Source organism: Suncus etruscus, chromosome 9 (assembly GCF_024139225.1).
Source record: "Suncus etruscus isolate mSunEtr1 chromosome 9, mSunEtr1.pri.cur, whole genome shotgun sequence".
Classification (NCBI taxonomy): Eukaryota; Metazoa; Chordata; class Mammalia; order Eulipotyphla; family Soricidae; genus Suncus; species Suncus etruscus.
Window position 1 is genome coordinate 46831581 of NC_064856.1, and position 24052 is coordinate 46855632.

The 24052-nt window shown below is 46.6% G+C and overlaps 1 protein-coding gene and 1 long non-coding RNA gene across 2 annotated transcripts in view; one reads left to right on the forward strand and one right to left on the reverse strand.

The window, feature by feature from the left end:
• The window catches only part of LOC126018356 (uncharacterized), a 24335-nt gene extending 9623 nt beyond the window's left edge, over positions 1 to 14712 (forward strand). The window contains exon 3 of the long non-coding RNA XR_007498914.1: positions 14612 to 14712. This is a non-coding gene — a long non-coding RNA (uncharacterized LOC126018356). The remainder of the gene's footprint in view (positions 1 to 14611) is intronic.
• MYO7A (myosin VIIA) overlaps positions 6758 to 24052 on the reverse strand; it is an 89441-nt gene continuing 72146 nt past the window's right edge. The window contains exons 36-49 of the mRNA XM_049780497.1: positions 23144 to 23334; positions 22464 to 22588; positions 20026 to 20183; positions 18924 to 19077; positions 17363 to 17518; positions 16811 to 16916; positions 14588 to 14701; positions 13664 to 13751; positions 13115 to 13221; positions 9727 to 9912; positions 9283 to 9399; positions 8104 to 8187; positions 7417 to 7536; positions 6758 to 6855 (exon numbers count right to left, since the gene is read on the reverse strand). Coding sequence (XP_049636454.1) covers positions 6766 to 6855; positions 7417 to 7536; positions 8104 to 8187; positions 9283 to 9399; positions 9727 to 9912; positions 13115 to 13221; positions 13664 to 13751; positions 14588 to 14701; positions 16811 to 16916; positions 17363 to 17518; positions 18924 to 19077; positions 20026 to 20183; positions 22464 to 22588; positions 23144 to 23334 — 1796 coding nt within the window. The 3' untranslated portion in view covers positions 6758 to 6765. The remainder of the gene's footprint in view (positions 6856 to 7416; positions 7537 to 8103; positions 8188 to 9282; positions 9400 to 9726; positions 9913 to 13114; positions 13222 to 13663; positions 13752 to 14587; positions 14702 to 16810; positions 16917 to 17362; positions 17519 to 18923; positions 19078 to 20025; positions 20184 to 22463; positions 22589 to 23143; positions 23335 to 24052) is intronic.

The following is a 24052-nucleotide window of genomic DNA, read 5'->3' on the forward strand; positions in this document are numbered from 1 at the left end:
CAGCCAATCCAAGCAGGCTTTTGATGCATGCAAATTAGACAATGTTCTGGACCCGAATCTACACTGTAAAAAGCCTGCTCAGATTGGCCAGAGTCAGAGAGGAAGTCTATTACAGTAGAACCTTTGAACCTTTGCTTGCTGTGATTGGCTCACTGTGGTACATACAGTTGCAGCACAGGAACACTCTGTCTGATACAGCGAATATAAGTCTAAACCTATGTTTTAACTGCAAAATTAGGGGGTCGTCTTATATGCCCAATCGTTTTATATGCCGGAAAATACGGTATCTTTTGAGAATGTCAGTGAAGACTGCCAGATGATCTTCTGCCCTGTCAGGGAAAGGGATGATGTAATAGGATACATAAGAGCTTGTTGAAATGTTGGTTCTATTAAATATCAGGCATGAATACATGCTAGTAAGGCCTATTCAGTACAAAGGCAAGTTCAGAATAATTGGGATGGATCAGGCTATCCCTCCAGAGAATACAGACCTTCCCCAATACTGCCCCTTTAAGGGAACCTCTTGTACCTTGTCTGAGAGCCTGCTGCTTCACTTCCAAACAATTTTTATGAGAGCAACATGATTTTAATACCAAAATACTAATATATATATATATCAGTAAAAACAAATCACACAGAAATATTTTTGATAAAGGCAGGTGCAAGAGTCCACAATTTTTGAAGGGACATTTTTGGGTCATACACACCCAGCTTTGCTCAGAAATGACTGGCTCTGTGCTCAGGGACCACACACTCCTGAATGCTATGGGAATCATTTGAAATGTTAAGAACTGAACTGATAGAGGCTACATACAAGGCAAGATCCTTACCCTTGTACTATCTCATACGTCTCTCAATAAAATATTATCTATTTGACTCCAACAGCATAGGAAAAGAATCATACACCATGATCAAGTCAGTCATTCCAAATACTTAAGAATGGCTCAGTATATGCAAATAAGTTAATGTAAAACACCATATCAACAAAAGAAAGATAAAAAAAATCACACTATCAATTAATGAAGAAAAGAAAAAAAGCCTTTGGTAAGATTTAACATCCATTCTTTGTGTGTGTGTGTGTGTGTGTGTGTGTGTGTGGTTTTGGGTCACATCCGGCAGTGCTCAGGGGTTATTCCTGGCTCCATGCTCAGAAATTGCTCCTGGCAGGCCCAGGGGACCATATGACGCTGGGATTCGAATCGATGACCTTCTGCATGAAAGGAAAACACCTTACCTTCATGCTATCTCTCCAGCCCTGCATTCATTTATTTTTTTTAAAAAGAAACTAAATAGGACTAGACAGAACTTCCTCAAGAGAGTAGTGCTGGGGCCGGAGAGATAGCAGGTTTGGTTTTTGGGTCACACCAGGAGAAATCTCTGAGTGCTGCCAGGTGTGACCCAAAAACCAAACCAAAACAAAAGACAGTAGTGCCAGTTCTTACAGTGCTATGGAGATCTGCTGGACTTAAAGACTCCAGATGCTAGCCTAATAGAAAATCAAATCCAGAGAAAATTTTTGCAGAAATCACAAAACTACAAGCAGAAATACTCTCTCCAGTTCATGAAAAATGCAGACTTGCAGTAGAAAGCAAATAAGCAAAAAAAGCAAAAAGTAGAAACCAATAAGCAAAAAGTCTCCAGGTACACACCTAGGCAACACACTCATGGGAGACTGGCCTACATTGCAGCCTCAGATTCCATCTGGATGTTGAAGCCAGTGCTACAGTTTTGAAGCTCAATCTGCTAACTCAGCCAAAAGATAGAAGTTTAATAGAAATTCCTCAGGAATTTCCCTGGTAGAAGGAGCCACCAAATGAAATGAAAAGATACCCCCCACCCCAGATAAGAAACCATGGTAAAGCAGTACAAAACAACACCAGGGGTAGGGAACAAAAATTGTAATCCCAAGGAACCAATTAATCCATTAATCAGTTACTTTAATCAATTAAATAACCATCTCTCTGAAAATATAATCTCTCTGAAAAGGACTGCAGAATGCTTAGGATGTTTAATGAACTCAAAGGAACTATGGAGCAGATGCTAATAAAACTCAAAAGGGGGACTGGAGAGGTGATGCTAGAGGTAAGGTGTCTGCCTTGCAAACGCTAGCCTTGGATGGACCGGGGTTTAATCCCCCAGCATCCCATATGGTCCCCCCAAGCCAGGGGCAATTTCTGAGCGCATAACCTGGAGTAACCCCTGAGCGTCACTGGGAGTGGCCAAAAAAAAAATCACCCCAAAAGGATATGAGAACAGAAATGAGAAAACTACAAATGGAATGTCAGAACTAGACTAAACATTAGCAAGGAAATATTGACCTTGAAGGAAGAAATCGAAGAGAGGTTTTAGTAGCTATATAGAATGGCTCTTCATTCCCCTCAAATGAAGAAAACCCATTATTCTCCAATGCACAGGAGACAACAGGGGACACTTAAGAAACAAACAAAACAAAGCATATCTCCCTCCGTAAAATCTTTTTCTTTGTTTCCTTGTTCTTTTGTGTGTGTGTGTGTGTGTGTGTGTGTGTGTGTGTTTTCTGATTGTTGTTGTTCCTTTTGTTAATTTTGGGTCACACCCAGTTGTGCTCAGGGCTAACTCATAACTAGCTCTGTGCTCAGGGATCACTCCTGGAGATGCCCGGAAGACCATTTGTGGTGGTGTGAATCAAACTTGGGACAGCTGCATGCAATTCCTTACCCACTATGTAATCCCTTCAACCTCCTTTTTTTTTATTTTATATTAACCACGTGCTTGATGAATGATTTGCAAAAAAAAATGTTTTTGTTTTTGGGTCACACCTGGCAGCGCTCAGTGGTTACTCCTGGCTCTATGCTCAGAAATTGCTCCTGGCAGGCTCAGGGGACCATATGGGATGATGGAATTTGAACCATTGACCTTCTGCGTGCAAGGCAAACGCCTTACCTCCATGCTATCTCTTCGGCCCCTAAGCAATGAGTTTTAAATAAAATGCTAAAATATATGGTTTAATCACCAGTTTTAAGTTCAATTATGGATGTACATTTTCTAAGTTACCTTGAAGTTCTATAATAACATATCTTCTTGGCACTCCTCAAACTACTACTTTCATGCCACAGTGCTGGGGCGAATGGTACGCATTATCCTCCATAAGAGTAGAATCTCATTTCGCCCTTTATGTAAAACTCTTTAGTTTTCACAGTTAATGAGTTGAGTCCTATTTCTCTAGTGCAAGATCTGAGGATTATGGTATCTGATGTTGAACTCAATTCCTTTGCTTCCCAGGAAAAAGTTCTATGGTTATATCTCTCCTACTCTGGGTTATTTAACCTCTCCTACTCTTCATATGGGCCTTGTCTCTTTGCAGTAGAAATGCTATTTGGTTTGTTTTTAATTCTGTTTCAAAGGGAATTGTTCCATATATAATGGTAGAATTATTGCATCTGTGGGATGTGACTGTGTAATCCTCACATTCTTGTTCTACCATCTTTATACTGTGTAATCTTTAACAAATATTAGTTTCCATCCCCTGAAAAACTTTTAGTTCTTATTTTAAGTGAACCTTAGCGTTGCATAATAAAATTTTAGGGGTCATAGAAATATTAGTTTGTAGGACACTTGCCTTATATGCAGTTGACTGGAATGGGATCCCTGGCACCCCAATTAGGTCCCCCAAGTACTTCCAGGAGTGATCCTTGAGTGCAGAGCCAGGAGTAAACCTTGAGCAACACCAGGTGTGATCCTAAAAACATAATAGATTTTTATTCCTAGAAATAATTGAGGTAAATATGTAAATGTGACCAAAATTTTGAGGTAGAAAGTTTAGAAGAACTTATGCCTAAGCATATGGGGGTCAATTCTAGTATCATGAGAGGATTGGAGCAGGTAGGTACTTGCCTCAGTATGACCCAGGTTTGATCCTCATGTGGAGCCTCAAGCTCTGCAGGCGTCATATCCTCAGAGTATGGCCAGAAATAAACCCTGAATACCACTGGGAGTACCAAAACCCAAAGAGAGATTGAGTATGATTGTGAGTTCACTAGATTGTAGAGATAAGAGGAATGACTCCAAAAATCTGTATCTATCCCTTACAGATATTGAGAAAGTTATAATATAGAAGAAACTCTAAACTCAGTTTAGGAAAAGAAGATAGACCCAGCTTTAATAATATAGAAGAAACTCTAAACTCAATCTAGGAAAAGAAGATAAACCCGGGGCCAGGCGGTGGCACTAAAGGTATGGTGCCTGCCTTGCCTGTGCTAGCCTTGGACGGACCGCGGTTCGATCCCCCCGTGTCCCATATGGTCCCCAAGCCAGGAGCAACTTCTGAGCACATAGCCAGGAGTAACCCCTGAGCGTTACCGGGTGTGGCCCAAAAACCAAAAAAAAAAAAAGAAGATAAACCCAGATTTAATGAGGATGTGAAGTTGCTAGAACCTTCCTACAGGGTGGCCAACAACCAGAGTCCTTCTAGGGCACCTCAAAACACCAATATTTCCTCTGAGGAAGTTATCAGCTAAGCCCCTCTTCAAACTACATTGACTTCCCTATGAGAACAACCCTAACACCTACATTGTCCACAAAAGAGGCTCCCATTCTTAAACTGCCCCCACTTGAATTGTTGAATCCTCCCTTTGTTCAGTCACAGGAATGAAAAATCAGCACATTGGCTCTTTCGAGTTTGTGTTCTCCCTTGAACATGTGTTCCTTTTTCTCTCCCCTCACATCTGTCCAAGTAAATCCCATTTAATAAAAACTCTCTTGCTTCAAACACACACACACACACACACACACACACACACACACACACACACACACACACCCCACATTCATTATCATCTAACTAGACCATTAATTCTGGTCTATCCTTTCAATAAGAAAGTATATCACCTTGCACAGAGCTGCCTGGTTCAATCCCAGCATCCCATGTGGTCTCCTGAGTTCTCCAGGGGTGATTCCTGAGTGAAGAACCAGGAGTAGCCCCTGAGCACTGCCAGGTGTGGTCCAAAAACAAACAAAATAATCAAATAAAATTTATGACAAAATTGTTCATCCAAAATAAAAAATAAACAAAAAATAAATAAAATTTAAAAAGAGAAAGCATCTTAAAGAGACAAAGAGAAAAAGTTGTTGTGGTCTTGGAACTGATTGTTTTCTGGACATTACAAAGTTTTTTTCATCCTATATTGGATCCCTTCCGATGAAGTGAATGTGATGAACACAAGTGTGTAAATAATGGCAACATGAGTCCCCTATATGATGATGATGGAGCACCTTCTTTCTGGCTGATGTAGCCTGGACTAATTGTTCCATCACATAAACATTGGAGGGTCAGGATTATTTGTAAGCAGGCATATTAGAATCCCAAAGGGCAGGGCTGTCTGGTTTGAGTTATCTATTTCAAAGTCATCACTTTTCCAACCTATAACCCAAGGGAGTGAAGGAGAATAGGAAGATGACACCTGTGGGTGGAAGTGGGTACTTAGATGCAGATCATCTCAAACTCTTGATTGAATGTGTGAGGACAAGAATTTAAGCTCCAAGCTCCAGACCCACCCTGGTCATGGTCAAATTGGTTGTGGTCATGTCCTATTACAATGTGAGAGTTTATAAACACTTACAGGAGGTAAAGATTTAACACTCAGACAACTCCCTGGGGTTCTTTTAGGTTTCTTGATGAACCAATAAAATGTTTATCGTAAAAATGTAAGATCCATTAGGGCTCTGCAAGTCCAAGGTTCAGGAACTAGATCTTCCTCTAGATTCCCAGCTCCTGCACGTTCAGCTTCCCATCCCCTAGGTTGATATCCAGAATTTCCCTTCAAACTATCCTGATCCTAGCCAATCCCTTTCGCAGGGGTCTCAAACTCAATTTACGTGCGGGCCGCAGGAAGCAAAGTCGGGGTGATCCTTGAGTGCAAAGTTAGTAGTAAGCCTTGAACATTGGGGGGTGTGACCCAAACAACTAAAACAAAACAAAACAAAACAAAAAAAGATTCCTCTAGGGCAGGGCTACAAAATGTTGTACGGAGGGCCGTTTGCGGCCCGCGGGCTGCGAGTTTGAGACCCCTTTAAAGTTTAAGTTTAAAGTTTAAAGCATACCAGGTCCCAAACCCAGACTGGCTTAACTCATTTGCATATGAAGATCAGCAGGCCAATGTTGAGTCTACTTCTCCACCAAGGCCCTCTCTTACCCCCCACACTCTTCCTTCTTCCATCTTATTCCACAGCAAAGACAGTAAAGGGTCAAAAGATACAACACATACTTTATGCCCTGAAATGATAGGGAAGATTTGAGCAGGGGCTCAGCACTCATACCAACAAAACATAAAACTAGTCTGTCTTCTTCACCCTACCCGACGACCCTGGATTTAGAGAACTTAAGTCAGCCTTAGGTTTCAGACGATTCTTGGTGTTGTTTTGTGGTCCTATGAATCGAGAACTAGGTTATCCTCTTGATTTGTTATCATAGGGGTACACAGAAAGTCAAAGGAGTTTTCATGTTGGAGACAGTCTGGTATAATAAAGGCATCCAAGGTGTTCAGGCTCTTGCAACTGAGAAGATGACATCAAGCCAGGACCGGAATTAATCCAGATGTTCCCGGGGTGACTGGAAGCGAGCTCTGCAGCCCAGCAAGGCCACCTTATTGAGAGAAAGGCTGAAGACCAAGTTGATAGTGGTGGTCAGTCTTCTTGGCTCAGTCTTCTTGCCTCCACAGCTACAGGTGTAGCTGATGGGCTGGAGTCATTTGCTATTTAGAGAGTGGGTGTGGTGCCATCTCCCATTCTTCACTTGCCACTCCTGGAGCCCCGCTGCTTGCTCATGGCTGTGAGCATCTGGCTAATATAGGAAGTCAGGAGGTCATCCATCTTGTAGCCCTGGAAGAAACAGTGGTCAGAAGATAAACAGAGTGCATAATGGGACAGAGTCAACCCACTCACATCCAGAACACAGCTCTCAGGAAACTGCAGGGTGCAGAAAACTGGACAAAGGCAAAGCCTAACCCACTCTGGATTCATCCTGCCCATTTGAAAAGTTGAAAAGTGGGATTCGTGTGACTGATGTCTAAGCTGCTGAGCAGTACAACCCCAAGTTAAAGCCTTAGCTTATCACTCCAATCCTCTATTTTGGCCTTTAGGAAAGACTCTAAAGGTGCTACTAGTTGTGTTAAGTCTTAGAAGTTGAGCTGAGTCCAGGAGATTTCATTACCAATAGCTTTTCTCTTCAACGCAGGGATTAACAGCCCAATGCTCTAATCTTAGAGGCATGCAAATGAACTGAGGACTTTTTTCCTCAGTATCCAGATAAAGTCCCTTCGTCCCTGACCCTAATCCCAAGCCAAGCCATGTACTCCTCATGTTCCAGAGGCTGGGTGGGGAGTAAGCGGGAGATGACTGAGGCCAGAGGGAGACTCAAAGGCCAGAAGGAAAAGCTCTCACCAGTGATGTCTCACAGAGCAGCTTGCTCCCTCGCACCAGGTTGCCGATGGTGATATGGAAGTAGGTGTTGCCGCTGCTCCAGTTGGAGATCTTGGTGAAAGGGTGTGTGGTCAGGATATCCTGGGAGACAGAGTGAGAGAATCTGAAGCTACATAGTCTAGGCCCTCTTCCCTCACTCCTTCAGACCAACCCACAGACATTTCCTGGGGAAAGGCTTTAGTTTAGACCCTAAATTGAGAACAAGAGAATGGAGGCCTGCTCTGTTGTGCTGACCAACATGGGCAGAAAGCACTTTTTAAAGAAGACATAGTCCATAACAGTTGGTCCAGTTATGGGGTGGAAAGATAGTACAGTGGATAGGGTGACTGCCTTGCACACGTCTGGCCCAGGTTCAATCCCTAGTATTCTGTATGATTCCACAAGCTCCTCCAGGAGTGACACAAAAACAAAGCATTATGTTGAACCTTTAAGTACAAGCAAACAAACATTCATTGGATTTGGTAACAAAACATTTTGAGGAAGCAAAAACAAAAACAAAAATACCAACCGGCAACCATGGGCAACTTCTTAAGGTATGTGGCCAAGATAGAAGGTGACTAGCAGCAGGTTTGGGTGTGGGAGTATGGGGATCCTTGTTAGAGGTACAGAGAAGCCAGTTCTCACCTGCTTGACCCTGTTACTGCTTACCTTGGTTCTGGGATCGATGAGGCTGACCCCATACTTGTTGATGGCAATTAAGAGGATCTCAGGGAAGTTTGGCTCCGTAGTTTGCTAGTGAAGAAAGCAAAGACTTCATCAGATGGGAGACCCAGAACAGGAGAGAGCTGCTAGCACTGGAGTCAGAATCAAACCACCACTACGAAGAAGTCCATTTCTGTTGCTGTCTACTTGATGCCAAGGGTACAGCATGGGTGGCCCTACCGTGGCTCCTAGCTTTTCCTCTGCTGGGCTCTCAGCATCACCTGCAGCCTGTCTAAGGTCCTCATTACACCTCAACAGGGATGGGATTCTAGCCGTTCTGCCCTGATTGTTTAGGAGTCTCCAATGCTCGCTCAGCTAAAATTTCTCTAACTTTAAAATCTCATGAACATGGCCCAGAGAGATAGTACAGAAAGTAGGGCATTTGCCTTGCATGAAACTGACATGGGTTCAGTCTCTGGCCTCCCATATGGCCCTCAGAGACCACCATGCTGAGTGCAGATCCAGGAGTAACTCCTGAGTACTGCCAGAGGTGGCAAAAATAAACAAAATCACTTGAATATGTCACCTTCTTTGGACTTTCTACCTCTTTTTTCCCTCAAAAGGTGGGCCTGACCTAGACTCAACCCCTTATAGTCCCCCAAGAACCTCCAGAAGTGATCCCTGAGCACAGAGCAGTATGTCTCCCTTCTGCCCTACTCTGCTTCTCTGTTTCTTACCCTTGCCTCTTCCACATTGTCCCTTTCTGCTCAGGCCCTGATGGTCTTGCTCTCTTGCATTCACATCGGGTTTCTAGTCCTAGGGTTCCAGTGCCAATGCTTTGGTGTTCTCCCCACCCCGACTCCTCCTTTGCAGGAACATAGTCACTCTCTTTGCCAGTCCACACTCAGAGGCCAGAACACTCTGTGCAGGACTGAACTCTCACACCTCTGGGCCTTTTCTGATGCTGAGCCTTCTGCCAGCCATACCCTGGGCCTCCCTACCAGCCATACCCTTCTGCCTCTTCCAAATAACTTCCTCAGTATTCATGGTCTGGTGGGGCAACCTGTGGCCAGGCAGAGGTTGCTTCCCTCTCTTGTAGGGTAAGTGGAATGTCTTGGGGAAGAGCATTTGCCTTATGGTTTCCCTCTGGTCTCTCCCCATCTCTGAGAAGTCCCCATTGCCTACCTTCACCTCAAAGAAGGCTGAGCCGAATGTGGGCCACTTGAAGATGAGCTTCAGGAAGGCTAGTTTAGCCTCTTCCTTGGATTTGCCTGCATGCTTGTTGAAGTAGGCGACGATGGACTGTGGAGGCAGAGATCCCCATCAGCCCTGACACCCTAACCCACCTGCTCCCCCAACAGCTGTCAGAGGCCCAGAGGGCCAGATGAGGATGTAGGGCCTGGAGTTCACAAAGAGTTCCATGCTGTTCCCAGTTAATGGGAGCTTATAAGGCAGTTGGGACAAGGATACTGATTTCCCACTAAGTCCTGGGATGGAGCAGTTGGTGGGGAATGTGAAGGTGAACCACAGAGGCCACACATGGGCTTTCCCTGGGCCACTGTCCCCTGGCTTCTGAGGATGCTCAGATACCCATTAAAGGCAAACCCCTCTTGCCTTGCCTGTGCTCACCCGTTTCCAGTCATCAGGTGCAACCTGACGGATGAGGTCCTGAGGCACCAACTCTCGTAGCAGCTTGGGGATACTGGGGAAGTAGGATTTGTCCTCCTCGAACTTGACTCTGTAGATGAGGGCCCCCAGCTGGAGCACCTCCTCCCGCGTGCACTTGTGGTAGCCTCGGAGGTACTTGGGCAGCTCCTGGCAGGCATAAAGCAGGTCATATATCTGGAGGGGCTCCAGGGATAAGGGGTTGGTCCTTCCTGCCACCCCAGACTCAGGTTCCTATCTTAACCCACCTTTGTGGTCTCCCATTTCTTCAGCCTTAGCTGATATTGCTTCCAAAGAGTGGATGACAAAGGGCAACTGTGCATGAACAGGCTCAGCCCTCACAGCTAAGGGCACATTGGGGGTCTCAGTTTGGTGAGGGCGCAGCCCATTTCAAAGTGAAGACACTCACAGAGTGGTCAGTGTGGGTCTGAGACTGCCTCATACCCCTAACCTCCTGGACATCACAAGGGAAACTCCCACTCAGGCTGGCTCCTCCCATGGAGCTACCTTGATACTGGCTGGTTTCATCAGCTCAAATCCATTACCCACCCTAAACTTCATCCCTGGAATCAGAGGCAACTGAGAGTGAAGAGAGGCTCCAAAGCCAATTGGAAGCCCAGAAGAGCCAGCTCTGCACACAGGCTCCTGGAGCTTCATGACTATATCTTATCCACTGTTTGAAGTGGAAGGGGAACTAAGCCTGTCATGAGAACACACTGCAGATCAGAAACCTGAGTCAGTTATTATCCTCATAGCTTTTATTTGCTTACCTTCCTATCTGTCCATCTAACTGCCCATCCTTCCATCCACCTCCCTACCCATTTCTCTATTTGCCATTTCATCCACTCACCCAGTCCCTTATAACTTGTTCATTCACTCATTCCCTCACTAATACCCAACCACAGATTCATTCCTCTCCCACTATTCCCCGAGTCATTCATTTACTTATTCCCCTCTCCATCAATTCAAAACATATTTATTGAGCATCTACTAGGAATCAGGCCATTTAACACCTCAACATGACCACATAGCACTGTTTGCTCATATTTGAATGTGATTTAATTAGCACAAAATCACATGTTAAGCAATATCATACAACCTTATCTATTCTTCTGGGATTCATAGGCAAGGGCAGAACTTAAATTAAGTGTAATGGCAATCTTTGAAGAAACTGTCCTCAGATCTATGAAAACATATTTCAAGACAAGCAGAGATAGTGAACTTCCTTATAAGAGTAAATACCTGCTTATAAGCTCAGTAGGAGTAGGAATAAATGAAGGAGTCCCCAGAAGAGGGAGTATTCCACAGACTCTGTGATACAGTTAGAGAAACTGAGAACACGGAATTGAAGAGAAGCAAGGTGCCCAGGTCCAAAACCAGGTAGTCACAAGAGTTCATAGCACTCCATACAGGCCAGAGTGGGATTTGGGAAGCTGTTGAGAGAATCTGGAAATGATGATTACTCTGGGATAATGGACAAAACAAAGGTAGGAAAGATAGGAAGAAAGACAGGCTCAGGGGCTGGAATGATATACAACAGGTAAAGCATTTGCCTTGCATTGGCTAACCCAGGTTTGATACCCAGCATCCCATATGGTTTCCCAAGCATTGCCAGGAGTGATTCCTGAGTGCAGAGCCAGAGTTGAGATCATGAGAAGAAACGTCATCAAGGGGACATCAACTGGGACAAGGGAAACGAGCTAAAGCAGTCCTTCACACATAGACTACATAGGGTGAAGGAAAGAGTTGGTGTGGAGGAAAGACAGTTTGTTTATTTTGGGCTATACCCAAAAATGCTCAGGACTGTGTAATAAAGCTGGCTGTTTACTGAAACTTCATCTGACTGCTTATGAATTTCTCCACCGTTATCCTGCATCCTTCAGATCCTCCGGCCAAGGGCCTAAGGCCTCACTCCAACACTAGGACTGTATATTTTATTTTAATACCACAAATGGAGCTTTATTACCTGGCCCTAACCGTGATGTGCATTTTTTCACATGGCTTCTAAACTAAGCTTTTCATGCAGCCTCTTTCCTGCTACCCTCCAAGATTCCTTGCTGCATTTTATTTCCCTCTTTCCCTCAAGCAACACCTTTATTCCCAGCCAAAAACCCCTCCCAGTAGTGGGTGGGTCTGACCATCCAGCTGATATTAGCATATGGAATTGCGGGAGGGGTAAGAGGGGACTATATAGGATCTCAGGGATCAAACTTCGGTCAGCTATATGCAAAGCAAACACTGTGCTACTGCTTCAGCTTTACAAAATAGCTTTTATTGAAAGAAATTTAGAGAAATTTGAGGTGAGAAAAACAGAGTACACAGGTTTCTCCTGTGTGCAGAAAAGCTGGTAGGCCCCATGTTTGAATGATTACAGTCCTTTCATCTCACAGGTCAGGCTTCTTTCTCTAAGCATTGTCCATTCCTGGTCCCTGCTCTTTCCAGAGAGCCCTTCCTTTGTCTTTTCCCCCAGAAGAGGAAATGGGCTGGTGTAGAAAGGGCAGTGGGTCTGTGGTGCAAATTCCTGCACTCAGACTCCAATTCCTTTGGCTGTGACCCAACTCCTTCACTGAACCTAAGTCTCAGTTTCTCCCTTCACAAAATGGGAACCATATACCTACTTCTTGGGGGCTTGTGAAAGGATAGCACAGGGGAAAGTTCCAAAGACATGCTGGAGAGAAGCAGTCACTCTGGACTAGGAATAAGTGCTGAAAGGAGGTAAAGTGGTATGCATGAGATCTTATTAGTAATTATATGGTAAACCACAGTGCCTTGAAGAGTACAAAAAAAAAAAAGAAAAGAAAAGAAAAAAAGAACAAAAGAAAAGAAAAATAAAAAAGGCCTATCATAGTGGCAAGCTGGGAGGCAGGAGAAGACATTGGTAGAAGTTGACACTGGTGAAGGGATTGGTGTTGGAAGACTGTATGACTAAAACTCAATCATAAAAAACTTTGTAATTCCCAGTAACTCAATGAAAAATAATAAAAAATAAGATATGCTGGATGTTGGACATGTGAACTGGTGCAGGCTTTATGTACTTCCTAGGTCTGGGCTGGGAAACGATGACTGACTTACACAGGGGCGTGAGGGCCCCTCCCCAGAGTGGTGAAACTCGTCAGAACTCTCACTCCAGGAAGGAGCCTGAATTAGAAGAAATTGGATGCACAGAAGCAGCAGCAAGCTCCTGAGCTGAGAAACATATCTGAGGCTGGTCTGCTGTCTGGCATCCCAGCAGGTGTCACTTCAAGGATGTGCAGGTCCTGGTCCCTCCTGGGTAACCTGGCCACCAGGTCCTGGCTTCTAACACCTCACAAGGACAGTGTGGCCAGAGACAGCTGAGCTGAGAGATGCTCACCTGGTAATAGTGAAAGATGGAATCAGCCATTGGATCCTTCCCAGGCACTGTGGTGGTCCATAGCTTCTTCATGAAGAACACCTGGTAGGTGAGCGAGGGCACGATTCCTGTGGCACAGGGAGGGAGCCAGAGGACCCTGCTACAGATGCTGGCAGCATGGCTCTGAGACAGCACCAGGCCTGCCCAATCTCTTGCACCCCAGGATCCCACTTCACATTATTATAAATAATAATAATATTTAATATATTTTATTTTATCATATGTAAAAGCTTTGGTCCTACCTGCCCAATCATGTTTTACTTTTTAAATATTTTATTACAACACTGTTATTATAACAAGTTGTTCATATGCAGTTGTTTCTTTCATTCAATGTTTGAATACCAATCTCACCACCAGTGTTACCTTTTCTTCACCAATGCTCTCAGTTTCCCACCTACTTACCCTAGCCTGTTTGCAAGCACAAACAAATTTACTTTATATTGTTGTACAATACATAGGCAAAAGGAATGATAAAAAAAATTAGATAAACGTGGGTTAATTTGACATTACCATCCTTGACGGGACGAGCTTTCTTGATCCAGTCTGTCAGGTGGCGAACGAAATCAAAGAAGAAGTCATTTTCAGGGACGCTGATAACCTGGATACAGCAGAGTCTCAGTTCAGGACATTGCCACTGACATCCCAGCTGCTCTAGCCAAGATCTCTTCTGGCTCTGACTCTCTCAGGTCAGCCCCCTTGTCTAGCCTGCCTGGGGAGTGTGTCCATCAGGTGACAACTTTCTGCTCAGAATCAAACAACTCCCGGAAGCTGACAGCTGCCCAGGGCCACCCTGCTTGGATACTTTCCAGCATCCATATCCTAGAAGCTCCCTGTGGGTAGAGCTCACTGTGGGTCCCTGGTGTGGCAAAAGAACAGAAGTGAAGTGAGGAGTCAAACCCCACTACACAAAGAATCTCATGGAGGAAGAGCAGGGGAAAGTGCCTCGTGGGTTCAAGAAGGCCTGTCCCCCATGGGGGACTATAAAGTGGGGCTGGAAGGGTCTCCAAGGACATGGGGCAAGGAAGTGTGACCAGGGAGTGTCAGGTGCTAGCAGTCAAATCTTCCTGGATCTTAGGAACAAAGAGCAAAGGCCCCTAAATCATGAAGACCCAACTGCATACCTGTTGTGTGACCTTGGAGAAGTTACTTAATTTGTCCAAGCCCAGGTTTTGTAATGAGGAAAGTTCATGTGCCTTGAGTAGGAAAAGGCATGTCCAGAATAGAGGGACTACAAGGCTCCCAAGAGGCCTGAACTATGTTGGACAACATCTCAGAGAAGAGATTTGGGGGTGACATAGAAGGAGGGCATTGCCAGAACAAGAGGAACAAAGCACCACAGGACTGTCTCTTTTCTCTCCCCTCTACATCAACCAAATCCCCAGTGAATTTCCCACTAGCCAGACACAGACAGACATCAAGGAGCCTTTAGTTCACCTTGTCTGCAATTTTGACAAACAGGCTAAATCCCTCGGAGGACTTGAGGAGCAGCCGTGCAGAGATGTTCTGGCAGAAATCCTTGGCCTTTGTGCTTGACTCCACCTCAAAAGCCTAGTGGGGAGGATATGTGTGCAAGAGAGAGCAGGGACACTGGTTTGGTTCAGATAGGGACTCCCTTTCCAGCATGCCTCCACCTAGACCAATTTCCCTCCCATATATGAGAGGGTCTCCCCCAGAGCAGAAAGTCAAGAAGCAGCACTTGGTTTGATCTATAGCTCCTGTCTAGTTTGTACCTCTAGGTGGGCCTGGCACAGCTGTACAAACCTGAGGAATGGCAGAAGCCAAGAGAGAGAGGTTGCAGAAGAAGAAGAGCAAATTCCAAAAAGAGGGCAAGGGGAAAAAGGGAGGACCAGATAAAAGTAAAGAGAGCTTGGAGAGTGAGAAAGAGCAGGTGGGAGAAAAATAACTTGTGAGGCTAGCTCAGTTTTCCTTTACCAGCTGCTGTCCATGGCTCCATCTGAGCTGTCTCCATTTCAGATTCTAAACAATTTACCAATGGGGGGTGATAATACAGCAGGTAAGATGTTTGCCTCTCATGTAACCAGCTTATTCCATTCCTGGCATCCCATATGGTCCCCCAAACACTGCCAGGAGTGATTTCTGACTACAGAGCGAGGAGTAACCAACCCCTAACTACTGCCAGGTGTGACCCCACAACAATTTTTATAACAACAGAAGTTTAACAATTTTTTTTTAATTTTCAACCACACCTGGTGATGCTCAGGGGTTACTACTGGCTATGTGCTCAGAAATGGCTCCTGACTTGGGAGACCATATGGGACACCAGGGGATCAAACCACAGTCTGTCCTAGCCTAGCATGGGCAAGGCAGATGCCTTACTGTTTGTGCCACTGCTCTGGCCCCCAGAAGTTTAACAATTTAACAGAAGTTTAACAATTTACCAAGATGACAGATTCTTCCGTAGATTGTAGGCTCACAGGAAATTAAGAGATAATTGTTAATACCAAGGCAAGTGGCCAAATAGCTCATCCAAAGACCCTTGACTAACCAAACCGCTGAAAAATGCTCTCATTCTCTGTAACATTCATGTCACTTGACAAGTAACACAGAGACCCAGTTTTCCTATAAAAACTTCAAAAACAAGTCATACTTAACTTAGTCCTCTACTAAATTTCTCTCTCCCCAAGCGGACTCTCCTCTATTTTCAATAAATGTTTCTATCTCTCCAACTCTGACCATCTTGATTAGTTAATATTTTCCTTCTTAGAAATATTTGGACTGAAGGGCCCAGAGAGATAGCACAGCGGCGTTTGCCTTGCAAGCAGCCGATCCAGGACCAAAGGTGGTTGGTTCGAATCCCGGTGTCCCATATGGTCCCCCATGCCTACCAGGAGCTATTTCTGAGCAGACAGCCAGGAGTAACCCCTGAGCACTGCCGGGTGTGGCCCAAAAACCAAAAACCAAAAAAAAAAAAATAAATATTTGGACTGAAGGTAGGATACAGCAGGCAGGGAGCTTGCTTTTGCACATGGCCAGTGTGGGTTCAATCCCCACCACCCCATCTGGTTCCTGGAGCATCACCAGGAGTAATCCCTGAGCTCAGGGCAGGATTAATCTCTGAACATAGTTTGGTGTGGCCTCAAAACAAACACACAACATGATTGAAGAACCTGGGAACAATAGAGACTAGCCATCTCTCTCCTATACCAGAACCTTCCACATAGAACCCAAAAGGAGCTTTAGGAAGTTTCTAAGTCACTGCAACTAGCATCTCATTCTGGTGTTGCTGAATCTCTAGTCTCTAAACAGACTTGTAATCGCTCTTTGAAATACAAGTTTCCATGAGCTCTGAACGGGCTACACTGATGAAAAGGACAGAAAGACTAGCAAGGCTGATGAAAGGGGAGGACAGGAGAGGGAGTCCCACCATTAGCCTCGTGAGGAGAAAAGGAGTCTGGAGTCAAGGAATTTCAGGGGGATGAGGGTATCATGTTCTGGGGGGCAAAAGGCCTATCCCCAGAGCTGGCATCAGAGAGGTGGCACCCCACAGAGCTCAGGGAGAAAACTGTTCTGGAGTTTATGGCCTCTTGAATGAGTTCCAATTCCAGCAAGGAGCAGGAGGTTGGGGGCCCATGTTGAGACAGTGAGGGAGAGTCTCAGTCTGGGGCACCCCTAGACTCAGCAGCCCACAGCCATCACCTCATCGGTGTCGTCAGGAAAGTAGACCTTGTGGAAAATTTGGGTGGTTTTGTGCTGGATGGCTTCTACCTCCACCAGGTGTGGGGGATATTTCCGGGACCCATTTCTGAAAATGAAGCATGGAGTGATCAGCTGCCTGGGCCATGAAGATGGACCTAGCAGACAGAGGAAGCATGGTGCCAGATCACTGTTCTAATCCCTGTCTCCTTAACTATTGTGGGCCTAAGTTCCTCAACTGTAAAATGGGATGATGGTGGTGCCCCCACACAAGGAGCCACAGGAAGTAAGAACACCAGTGGGCTTTGAAGAGTGATATATAACTCAGTGTCTCAGTCCCAGCAGACTTGAAGGATAACCAACCCCTCCCAAGCAAGCTCCTCTCTAGCTGTGTCCAAAAGGGACACTGGGCTCTACCACCAGCCTTGGCCTAGCAGACAGCCAGGGTCCCCAAAAGGCAGGTCCAACCTACTGCCTGATCAGCATCAAAGGATGCAACTCCAAGCCCCTTGTGCTCAGGAGCTTTCCCCAGGGGCTGCCCTGCTGGCCTCGCACCTCAACGCTTTCTGGAGCCGCTGCAGACAGTCAAGGGCCAGTGGGCAGTGCTTGCGGGACTGCAGGAAGCGCTGCAGGTGGGGTAGCAGGATGCTGCTGGGCGGGAAGAGGCCAGTGCACAGCCAGAGCAGCTCCCAGCCCCGCTCCTCGCTGTACCTGTTGTTGGAGGAAGGGCAGAGTCCAAAAAGGGCACCATGGGCCCATCGGGGCACACAGACCCAGAACCAACCCAGAGCACTTGTGTGGAACCCACAGTTTTCAGCTCCTGATGACCCCACAATCCTCTCTCAGGACCAACATGGGCCACTCCTCCCCCCCCCCCCCAAGATGCTACATTCAATTCACTCGCTCACACATTTTCAGCCAATATGGCCTCCGGCCACACCAGAAATCAACCCCAGCACCAAGCACACTGGTTCAGCTAAAAATTTGTTTGTAGTGAGCCTTTCCAGGAAGGAAGCAGTGTGATTTGTGTACTGGCAAAATTCCTTTAACAGCTAGGTTTTCAATAGCACAAGATGAGTCCAGGCCTGGAATCCTTTGGAGGTGGGGTGGAGGGGGGCTTCTCAACTCCTAGGGTCAGACAGGAGAGAAGCTTGGAGAGCTTCTAGGAAGAGGTGGCATCTAATTTAGACTCTCAGAGCAGCAGGGATGGACATAGAAGTGTGATGGGGGCCAGAGTATTACCACAGCAGTAGGGCATTTGCTTTGCGTGTGGCCCACTGGGATGGACCTGGGTTCGATTCCTGGCATCCCCGAGACTTCCAAGAGTGATTTCTGAGTGTAGAGCCAGGAGTAACCCCTGAGAACTTTTGTGTGTGGCTCAAAAAAAAAAAAAAGTGATACGGATATAGATATAGAAAGATCTTCCTGACTGTGGGCATAGTAGGTACAAGGGTGAAAAGATTAGATTCACATTGGATGCATGTTTGGGTTGAGAGTAGAGGGCATCATGTGGGGTCAGGGAAGTGTAGGGGATCTGAGTGTAAAGGTGGAGAGTATTTCTCCGAGGTTCTGAGTACGTAGAGAGAACAAACATTTGGGGTGCAGCAAACCCTACCATAGGAGTTTTCAAGCAAGATATTTGTTCACCAGCAGAACTTAAGAATGATGGACATGATCTAGGAAGGGAAACCCAAGGGAGACCGGCATAGAGTCACAGAAACTGAGGGATCCAAGAGATATGGGCTGTCCAATTAGAAAAGGCAGACCCAGAGGTAGGATTTTTATCTTGAGCGCAGGAGTGTGGCCTTCCCAAGCTGTGCTCAGGACTCATGGGTCATTTTAAGATATGTGGCCCAGCTATGGGGGCAGGAGGGTGTTGGACAATTCTGGACTCTCCCAGGTGTATATGTGGGGTTCAATGGTGCTAGGGACCAAATCCGGGGCCTCCATATGCTAAGAAGATGCCCAGCCCCCTGAACTGCCTCCCTGATCCTCCCAAAGGGCTGTTTGCAGCTAAGAACTGCTCAGGATACAGCAACTCTAGGTCAACACTGGGTGCTGTGGGTTTTGAAGGCACAAGGGGCAGGGGCAGACCACTCACCACCCACCCCCTCACCTGATGTTGTTGTCTGTCAGCTGCTTCAGGATCTGCACATACACCTCGTCCTTGAGGGGTTCTGCCTTTAGTGCGCCCTCAAAGATCTGGTCGGTGAGCTCGTTGACAGCACGGATCCTTTTGGAGGGGTAGTCCCCCATGTACTTGAGCACTGGTGGGGCGGGGTGTTAAGGAATGGCCACTGGCTGATGAGGAGGCAGTCCACACTGGGGGCCACAAGCCCAAAAACCCAGGCCAGCAAATGGGTTTGATCTGTCCCTTGGCTTCTCAGTTTCTGGCCCCCCTCCTGGCCAGTGGTCTGGCCTTCAACATTCTTATTCCTCATAGTAAGCAAAAAGAACTTTCTGCTCATTCCTCCTGCCTGCAGGCTCCCCCTGCCCTAGGACACACTCCATGGTTTGAGAGAAACCAGTGTCCCTCAGCTTGTCTTACTCCCACATTTCCTTCAAGTTCAGTCTTCTGGATATAATGGAGTCTTTCATGCTATCCAAATGGCCTGCTCTAGGGCCAGAATGATAGTATAGTAGGCAGTACATCCAAGGTTCTATTTCTGATATCCATATGGTCCTCCAAGCTTTCTAGGAGTGAGTTCTGAGTGCAGAGCCGGGAGTAAGCCCTGAGCATAAACAGGTGTGCCCTACCCCCCCACCAAGAAAAACCCAAAACAAATAAAAGGCTCATCTTTTTGGCCTCAGGGATTTTGTCTCAGTATAGAATATCCCCCATTTCCCCTTGGACTAATTAAAGCTAACTCTTCACCCCACCATGCCTACCAGCCCTCTCTGCCCTCCACAGAGAGCCAGTGCTGCCAGCTTTCATAGCCTGACCCTGACAACACATCTGTGATGACAGCTGGCAGTACCATGTAACTAAAGGCTGGGCCAAGGACTGCAGTGTCACACACCATATGACTCTATCTACTCGCTAGCAGTCATATAGGAGAGTGTGGGGCCGCTCATGTCCACTAAGGTGCTGACACATTGAAGGGACCCTTCATTAGCATCCCTCAAGGCAGCCCAGGACCCCCACTGAACTAGGAAACTCTGAGGCCAGGGTCTGGTCCCTCTGCTGGTCCTGCCAGTATTCCCACCAGGAAGGATATCAATGAAGCCCATACAGGCCTCCTGTGATAACTCCTCACTGCCCAGGATCTTCTTGAGCAATGCCTGCTTGAGTGGCTCCCGTGTGTGGCTCCACAGCCTGTCCTTGCCTCGGGCCTTGGACACCATCACCCGGCTCAGAGTGTGCTTGGGAGGGGGCCTAGTTGGACATGGGAAGAGTCAGTAGTGACCCTGGAGACACTACCCCACCCTAGAGGCCAATGGTGGGAAGCAGCACAGCTCATCCCCCACTCCCCCCAAGCCACACTTTGTTCACCAGAAAACATTAAACAGTGGAGAGCTGCTGGCTATAAGTTTTCAGAAAGCAATAAAACCAAGAAGTGAAGAAGTTATTCAACATGGGATGTGAAGAAGTCACCAGTCCTAAAGTATCAGGATGCATTGTGACCAAACACATTTTGTGCACACAATAACCGAGGCCTCTAACTGCCCAGCGCAGGCCCAGAGAGGGTTGAACCCACTCAAGAGAGGCTACAGCAGAAGCAAAAGGCTGTGATCAACATGCAGGCGGACAGCAGTTCAAACCCTTCTTGACAATGCCACAGCAATGGTCTTTTTTCTAGGTGGAAAGCCCCATAGGGAGGCAGTTGGAGAAGAAACCCATAAAACCCACTCTGCAAAGGCAAGTGGGGTGCCTCCCCCTTCTGAAGGGTGACCTGTCTTTCCACTTGAGATGTGGACTTCGATCTATCTGGCTCTTCTTGTCTTTTTCTGTCTCTATCTCCCCTTCCTCATAACCTCTAAATAAAACTGATATCTTTGTCTTTGTCTTATCCTGATACGCTTTTTCTTTTTCTTTTTTTTTTTGGTGAGGCAAGGAAACCCGGGGGAAGATTTAGGACCAACTTTTCTTTCCTGCCCAGAGCAATTCCTCTCTCCAGCCTGGGATCCAGAGACCCTGAGAAACTGGGTTTTGGGATCATTTCCCACACTGGAAAGAACAAGTAGAACCCAGATGCTGTTTGACACCCACTTCATGGGCTTTTGACACATGAGGTCTACGCTGTGCAGGGGCTATCACAGATTCTCGTCTGCCCTAGATTTCTTTTTATTCTTTTTGTTATTTTTATTGTTGTTTTGGGACCACACCTGTCAGTTCTCAGGGCTTACTCCTGGCTCTGCTTTCAAGGATCACTCCTGAAAAGTTAAGGGAGCATATGGGATGCCGTGATCAAACTTGGGTCTGCTGCATACAAGGCAACTGTGTCTCTCTGACCCCTCATCTACCCTAGAGTTCCCTAGCCATTTTCCCTGGTGATTGAAGTGGGGAGAGAGGGAGTTGACTGTGCCCTCCTCATGGTTGCTACCTCTCTCCTCTCCTCTTCACGTACATAACCTGAACACCCAGCCTGCTTGGTCCTGTCTCTCTGCTCCAGATTCAGATGCTGCTAAAGTCCTTTCCCACTTTGGTCACCCTGCACAGCCTCACATAACTTGCTCCAGGAAGTCTCTCCTCCACTCCGTGCATCTCCATCACCCTGCCCAGTATAAGATAATATCAGCTATCAACACCCAAAAAAGGTGTTCTCTCCAAGGATGAAACTGTGAGGCAGATACAGATTTGGTGAGAGAGGACTCGGTCTGGTACCACCTAAGAAGGGGACTCTTCACACAGAAACTGTCCTCCAGTTTTGTGGGAGACCGAGCACCCCACATATCAAAGGAACTCTGAATGAATTTTCCACCGCCTGCCTGATTCAAGCCATAAAGTTTGCATAGCCCCGAACCAACAGAAAACTCTGCAAATAAATTTAGCTCAGCACAAAGAATCTGGCTTAACCAGATTCCTTAACCTTTCCATGGAACCTGTTTTTGTAACTGCTCTCAAGCATGTAGTTATAGATAGGTTTTTGTAAGGTTTAAACTGTGATCCTTATTGCTTGCACAAGAGAAAGATCTAAATGGAAAATAGGCTAAACAAAAAATTGTATTTGCGTAAATATCAATTAGCTATTTGTTTAAGAATTTGCTTCCCCTCCCCCCATCCTGCCAGGTTCCTCTTTATCCTTCCCGCCATCAAAATGTGTTTGTGCTCCCATTGGTTAAAATTGTTGTACTTGTACAAATCTGATTGGTTTATGTTTCAATCCTATGTTACTACTCCTCCCACTGGAGCAGGGCATAAAAACCCTGCTTCTCCCCTCAATAAACCTCTTGACTGGCAATGTCACCTTGAGCGTTTTACTAACTTCTGCAGCTTAATTTTTTAGGTGTTCACAAAAGAGCTTAACACTCGCGAATTATTTGTAGTTGTCTTCTGCCTTCTGTCCTGGTTGAGAGAAAGCTGCTGGCCGGAATTCTCTCCCAGTAAAGGACAGGAGCAGAGGCAGTTACACAGTTTCTCTCTGAGGTAGGCCCAGCTGGAGAGCAACAGGCACTCCCCAGACGCTCCACCCACAATGCCCACTGGTACCATCACCTGAAATAGTCGTAGGAGAATTCCTCCAATGTGTAGGGCTTAGTGCGCACCTCAGGCTCCACTGTGCGCATCTGTAGGAGGCGGATCACATCCTGCCTCTGATCGGGGGTCATGGTGATCAGGGCCTATGGGCCAGGAGAGGAGCTAGGTCAGAGCTCTATATGGATCTAGGGAACCAACATGGGGATTCTGGGGTGAGGCTGAGGGATACTCTGTGTCTCCATCAGACCTCACAAGCTCCTGTCCTGCAGCTCATTTTCCCCCAGTGCCTTGCATCTAACCTAGGAAGATCCAGTCAGAGCCATGAAAGGACAGGAGTTGCAGTAACAGTGGGGGAGCTGAGCCCAGTATGGGGTCCTGAGTTGCCCTTCAGGGGGCTCTGGAGAAAAGAACAGTCCCTCGTCTCCACTCTCTCCTCATTTTCTTTCAGTCAGAGATAGCTGATGCCAGGGACAATCTCGTGCCACCCCGCCCCTGGGCAGTGCCTTCTGGGAAGCAACTCCCACATCCCCACCACCCCCAAGTGTGAGGACTTCCCTGTCTCTAAAGATTAGGGGCCCCTGAGACTTCAGGTCATCTTGCCCTTGTGGCACTTGCTGACTCCACTTTGCAGATATAGAAGGAAGACAAGAGACAAGGCAGTCCCTCCCCCCCAGTATCCACTGTCCCCTGCCACATACCACAATCTCCCGTGGTGGCATGGTCATTGTGGGCATCACATACACACAGTCGGTGGGGAAGTCCCCACGTTGCTTGGTTCTCTCGTTGATGCCATTGGCCCAGCCTGAGTTCATGACCTGCTCACCCGTGTCATGGTCCAGGATGACCAAGTCTCCCTTGGCAAAGCTGAGGAAGCCTGACTCTTCGCCCGCTATGAGACATAAGGGGGCATAAGGTCGAATGGGCATTGCTGTATTGGGGCTGATGAACTACATGGTGCTCTTCTCCACTGCTGGAAGGAGGATCTATCTGGTCCTATTCACATCTGCTCACTTCTCACCCTTCTCCTTTTTGCCCAGAGATGGCCTATATCATGCTCTACAGCCACTGATGACTGCCCTTTGCCAGGGGGCATAAGCAGACAGGCAAGGAAGAAAGACCCTCCTTATTATTACATTTTACTAATTCAGAAGCAGCTCAGATCCATCAATGCCCAGAAAGATGATCCTACACTCCTTCCTTCTCAACATCTTGGTAGCAGACCCCAAAGTGGGGCAGCTTATGAAAACTCCCTTTAAGACCAGCCTTGAAAAAATATCCAGCCCATGCTCTAGTTTATCCGAGTCAACCTTGGTCCATGCTCTCAAAGTGCCTTCTTTGTGGGGTACTGTGGGGTATGCTGTATTCCTGAGAGTCCTGTATCCCAGCATGGACTTGTGACTCCTTAAGTCCTTTATTATTCTCTCTCTCACTGTATTTCTTTTCTTTCCACAACCCCACTCCCTATGTCCAGAATATGTTTCTCTGTTTCACTATTTGTCTTCTGCATAAATGCAGACACAGAATATGGAAATCTGGGTGGAGGTGAGGACCTCAAGGTCCATACCATGAGGAGAGGGGTTGTCTACAAGCTTCTGTGGGCTCCAATC